At 56.8% G+C, this 5,722-nt stretch overlaps 1 protein-coding gene across 1 annotated transcript; it reads left to right on the top strand.

Annotated features, from left to right (window-relative positions):
- The first annotated feature begins 1,691 nt into the window (after window positions 1-1,691).
- Trnp1 (TMF1 regulated nuclear protein 1) lies at window positions 1,692-2,632 on the top strand. The gene is given in 2 exon segments (XM_015485438.2): window positions 1,692-2,453; window positions 2,456-2,632. Coding segments are annotated over 2 exon segments (690 nt in total). The 5' UTR covers window positions 1,692-1,804; the 3' UTR covers window positions 2,497-2,632.
- The last annotated feature ends 3,090 nt before the right edge of the window (window positions 2,633-5,722 follow it).

The following is a 5,722-nucleotide window of genomic DNA, read 5'->3' as shown; positions in this document are numbered from 1 at the left end:
AGTGACCTGCCTGATTCTGACAAAACACCTGTCAATCTCCACCCTGATGAAGATGTGTGTGTGTGGCGGGGAGGTTCTGCGCTGAGAAGACTCAGGTTGATGACACAGAGGAAACTCTTCAAAGGGATGTTACCATTTCGAGGGCATTCATCCTTGCTGGGAGCAACCTGGGAACCCCTAAGCCTCCCTCATCCTTACCGAACCCCTCTGGCTCCCAGGATCTTCATGCGCTAAGCCTCCCTTCCCCCACTGCGAGTCTCCTTCGCACCTTTGCACCCACTAAATTTCAGCTTCCTTTGCAGGTCCCTCGCCTGCCCTCAGAGGTTCTTCTTGCCCTCGGTGAGCATTCTCCGGGTGACTGGGTCATCCCCATCCCCCACCCCCAGCAGGAGCCTCTCCTACTCTCAGTCACTGAGCACCTCCCTCTCATTTGATCCCTCGGAGCCCTCTTCCCCTCTTCAGTGGGCGCAGCTCCCCCTGAGGCTCCTCCCTCCCCTCGGAGGCTCTGCCGAGTTGCTTCTCTGGAGCTGAGTTGTCTCGCCCACGAGTCCCATCACTCATCGGAAGGCATCTGTAAGCACTTGGAGAACACAGGGACAGATGAGTCTCCTCCTCCTCCTCCTCAAGTCAGTGACGCTCCGTCAGCAGCCTCCTCTTCTCGCTGGCCACACTCCTCTTAGGTCCTCCCCATCTGGTTTCAGAGCGGGCTTCTGGCCCTCCAGACCTTGCCTCCTCCCACCACAGACACCTGCCATCTGACGGAACCTGAGGTAGGGCCATGGTGAATTGGCCCGTATTTGTAAGTGGAACAGCAGGGCCATTTCTGCTGCCAGGAGAGTGGGCAGGACTCACTGCTTTCATTTTTCCAGAGTGACTGAATTCCAAATATGGAGGGTCCCTCTGCGACAGGCAGGGGACCAAGGTGTCTGAGTCCTCAGAGGGCATAAATAGCTAAAGCTCTTGCATTTCTGTCCAGATTCAGCCACTAGCGGGCAATGTGACCCCGGGCAAGGCCCCAAGGCACCGTCTAAGTCTTCCCTTCGTGTAAAGGTGTGGGGACACCTGCTAAGAGGAGCATACAGAGGGGCAAGGAGAGGGGCAGGGAAATAATTTTGCCCACCTTGGAGTCCAGGAGTCCTGGGAGGAGGCAGGCACCAAGATTTGCGTGCTCAGCCGCAGGATTATAGTGTTTGTTTTGCAAGCAAATGGCCGGCCTGGCATAGGACCAACCCAGCCAGATGTCCATTCCCTGGGCTGAAGGGACGCCAAGTCGCCCCTCCATTACCCCAATGAGATGCGAGGGGGTCCTAACGAGACTGCGGCCCAAATCAGGCAGAGCTGATTTGGCCAAGGGGCAGCAGGACGTATGGGAAGGTGAAAGTCAAGCTTCCTGAGTAGTAGTCCATGCTCTGTCACGCGGGGGGCCCCTCCCCGAAGTGGACACTGGATTCTTTGACTTCTAAGCACCAACCTTCACAGTTTTTGACTGAGGGACGAGGTGGAGGAAGATACGGCCCGCTTTTCACCCCAAATTTGTGGAGAAGTGAATGGGAACCTGATGCCCTAACAGCGGAGGGCTGGAGTAAGAACTGAGAAGCTAAAGGGTTTGGGGAAGGTCCTGAAAGCTCAGAGCTGGTGGCGACGGGTTCAGGGTATACCCGTCTCTGATTGGCTGGGCTGCCCATCGCTCCGCCCCTGTTCTATAAGACGCTCCGGCGGCGGGNGCGGCCGCCTCTCTCTCCTCGCGTGCCCAGCGTCCATCCTTTCCGCGGACCCACACCCGCAGGCCGCCGGGGGGCGGGGGATGCCGGGCTGCCGAATCAGCGCCTGCGGCCCAGGGGCTCAGGAAGGGACGGCAGAACCGGGGTCCCCCCCGCCGCCGCCCCGGGAGCCCCTGTCGTCCCTTCAGCCCCCGCCCCCAACTCCGACCTTGACCCCGACCCCAGCTCAGTCCCGGCCGCTGCCGAAGGCGGCCCAGGCGTCAGCTGCGCAGGCCGAGGGTCAGGAGCTGCAGCGCTGGCGCCAGAGCGCTAGTGGGGGCGCTGGGGTCACCGGGGCGGCAGGGGGCGCCGGCGGTGGCTCCGGAGCTGCGGCGGGGGCTGGGAGCCGCGCGCTGGAGCTAGCCGAAGCGCGGCGGCGGCTGTTGGAGGTGGAGGGCCGCCGGCGGCTGGTGTCGGAGCTGGAGAGCCGCGTGCTGCAGCTACACCGAGTCTTTCTGGCCGCCGAGCTGCGCCTGGCGCACCGCGCAGAGAGCCTGAGCCGCCTGAGCGGCGGCGTGGCGCAGGCCGAGCTCTACCTGGTGGCGCACGGGTCGCGCCTCAAGAAGGGCTCGCGTCGTGGCCGCCGCGGCCGCCCGCCGGCGCTGCTGGCCTCTGCTCTCGGCCTGGGGAGCTGCGTGCCCTGGGGCGCCGGGCGGCTGCGGCGCGGCCATGGCCCCGAGCCCGACTCGCCCTTCCGCGCAGCCCGCCCCGCGGCCCCGCTTCCCCCCAACGCTGAGCTCAGGCGCCCGGACCCCTGGCCACCCAGGTCAGGCCATCACCGAGGTGCCAACCAACGGATTGAGGATGCCAGCAGGATGGACGGTGTCACCTATGCTGATGAACAGACTGACCCACGACAGGAAGAGACATACTGGGGGCCAGGAGCCCAGTAAAGGAGGCTGAGGTGCGGTGTTAGTGGCTGGTGGTTTCAAGGGGCGGTGGGGCTGCAGGGCCCAGGATCTCCTGTCCCTGGGGCTTCTGGCGTCTGCTGAGCCCTTAATAAGGCTGTCCACTTTCCGTGGCCGCCTCTTGCAGACCACCAGGGGGTAAGGGGCAGCACGAAGTTCCTGTTATAGAGTTGGACAAATGGAGGGTGCTCAACTCCCAGGAGGGATTTATTTGGTGGCAAACTTTTGCCAGCTGCTGCCGCTGCACTGGCGCAACACCGAACCCTCACCTCTACTTTCCTTGCCTTTTCTGGATCCCTCGGGGCTGTAAGAAGTCTTGCCCTTGAGGCTGCTGTTTTCTGGCACTTCGAGAAAACAGCAGCCTCAAGCCTCAACAATATCAGGACAGAATAATGAGGTCCTAGGATGGGGTGGGGGCTGGCACAGGACTGTATGACTGAGTTCTCTTCTGAGCCCCTTTACCATTTGGGGAGATAGAATCCCAGAGAATTTGAGGATTTGTCCCCATCATACTTAAACTTAGACCCTCTGCTTCTTGGAAACAGAGCTTTTCTCATGTTTCATGCAGCTTCGTTAAGTCTGAGATAATTAGGATGGGATATTTGGCACTTACTCACCTAGCGGCCCTTCTCCCAACTCATCTCTAAGGTGGCTCTGCCAGTGATGGCGCCAGGTGTGACACCCTTTAACAGCCCCAAGGGGGCAGGTATGGCATCATCTTCCAGAAAGGTGGGGCTTTAAAGGGCCAGACTAGAAATATGATCTGCTTCTTCCTGTGCAGATGCCCTTCAGATCCTTCATTCCTCTGCCCCCACTCATCTGTGATGGCTTGGTCCTTGCTTCCCTGCTCATAGATAATTGCACCTTCACTTGTTAGTCTGTCAGGTGGGTATCACTACCTCCCAGAAGGGCTATTTGGAAATTAAGGGCAAAGGACTGTCTTCTTCCACTGTAAGTCATGAAAAGATATTTTACTCTTTTAAATCACACCTACAGCCACACACTGCTTCTGCATGGAGCCAGGAGCTAATTTAAAGTCCTCATTTTACAGAATGGAGAGGGATTTTCTCAAGGTCACTTGCCAGGAAGGGACAGAACAAGGAACCCAGTCCTCTGTGTATCCACATAATATTCTATATTGGGGCTAGAGAGAGCTGACCTCTGGGCCCATCTATAGTGTGACCAAAAACAACTCTGCCCCATCTTTGAGTCAGTGTCCTCCTCTTTGACTGTAGCTGTCCTTCTTTGTATCAGGGCTTGAGACTAGAGGGAAGGAAAGTGATGAATCTGTCAGTCTCAGGAATCTGACTGTGAGTGGTGAAAGGTTAGCTCCATTGCGGTGATAGACAGGGACCCCTCATCTGCCCCCCCCCCAATCGGCTCTTCCTTTTCCTAGGTAACAAACTTTTTGGCTGGTTTCCCAGCTAACAACTAGGCCTTCTTGAACCCCTGTTTAGCTGGAGGAAGGCTCTATCTCAGAGCTCTTGAGAAAGTTTGGGGACCAGGGAAACAGTGAGGAGCCTTGGCATCTTCTAGTCTCTCCGGAGAAAGAGGACCTTCCAAAGCCACTCTGGTCATTTCGGGTCCAAAGACCAGGACTTTCTGGAGGTGACACAGTGAGGGAGCTCAGGCAGCAGTGCTGGGCTGCAACCAGGACTGTTTGGTTTCTGGGTCGCAGGAGCAGTTGGTCCAAAGGAGCTTTTAGCTAATGGCATGAAGTGCTCTGTGCCATCAGTTTTGCATTTCTCTGGGATTTGTTGGTAATCAGCTTTATCCTGATTTGAGGGGGAGGTAGGTGGATTCGTAGAGAATTAGAGATGATACTCACAGGAGAAAGGGGTGGGTATGTGGAGATTAGTCCTGATGTCACAGACATCTCTGTCCCTTCCCTTCACTTCCAGGTGCCCCACTGCTTGCTACCAAGGACCTAGGCCCAGGCATAAAGAGCTCAGTGACTTAAACCCCAGCTCCTGGTTAGTGTTTTTTCCACTGCTCCTCAGCCAACTAATAAAAGTCACCTTCCCACTCATGCCTGACTGCCACCACCCCACCCTCCGCCATAGAGCTTCCTGACTCCATTTTTTCCTCAATCAACAAATATTGATGTCAGTCCAGGGTTTTCAGAATCAGATCAGAGAATCTCTGTTTCTGAGAGCTTGTTTTCCAGCCCTCTTCCAGGCAGACTTCCTTGGCTTCACCCTCCCAGAGGACCCTTGGGGTCTAGAAGTTTGTGTTGTTGGAAGGCAATTTTTTTAGACCTCCGCTAATAACTAGCCCTTTGGCAAGAGACAGACCCTTCCCTTCCTCCTGTGACTTTCTGAACACTTTCTCAGTGGCCATTGGACTGAGTACAGGAATCTTGTGGAGCCTGTACTTTGAGGACACTGAGGCTTTCGTGATTGAGGACTGAGGGGAAACAGGAGCCTTTCTTCAGGCTGGAGCGTGGGGCTTGGAGACAGTTCAGGGATCTAGTATGGAACCTTGCTGCTCCACATCCCCAGGATTAGCCTCTTCCCTCTCTTGGCAGAGCTCAGCAGTATGTGGGTGCTGCCACCAGAGGGCAGTGTGGGGCTACTTCTTGAGACATGGAGGCGTGGTCTGGATCGGGTTGGATCCCCGGTGGTGCCGCCACAAACCATCCCCTTTCCTGTAGTCCCGGGGTTTCCTTGACTTTGAACTGTAAGGGTGTGCAGAACCAGCGGGTGGTGGCGGTCGGATCGGCCCGGGGGTGGGGGTGTAATTCCAGTGATGGCTTCCTGGGTGGTCAAGCTGGAAACTCAACTTGTGTGCCTCTTAAGTAGGGGCAGGGAGAGGCGCAGAGGAGGCCCAGCTCTTCAGGAAGAAGGTCCTTTAGGGATGACTTCCTGGAAAGAGGTTACCCCTCTGAGTAGAAGCCCAGAATTCTTTCGCTATTTACATATTTGTGTGATGCTGAGGATGGAACCCAGTGCCTCATACATGCTAGGCAAGGCCTCTATCACTGAGCCACAGCCACAGCCCAGCCCAGCCCCGCCCCGCCCCAGGTCGAGTGTTTTTTTTTTTTTTTTTTTTTTT

This window comes from Marmota marmota, unplaced genomic scaffold (assembly GCF_001458135.2).
Source record: "Marmota marmota marmota unplaced genomic scaffold, marMar, whole genome shotgun sequence".
In the NCBI taxonomy this organism is placed as follows: Eukaryota; Metazoa; Chordata; class Mammalia; order Rodentia; family Sciuridae; genus Marmota; species Marmota marmota.
This window is presented reverse-complemented; position numbering and strand designations above follow the sequence as displayed.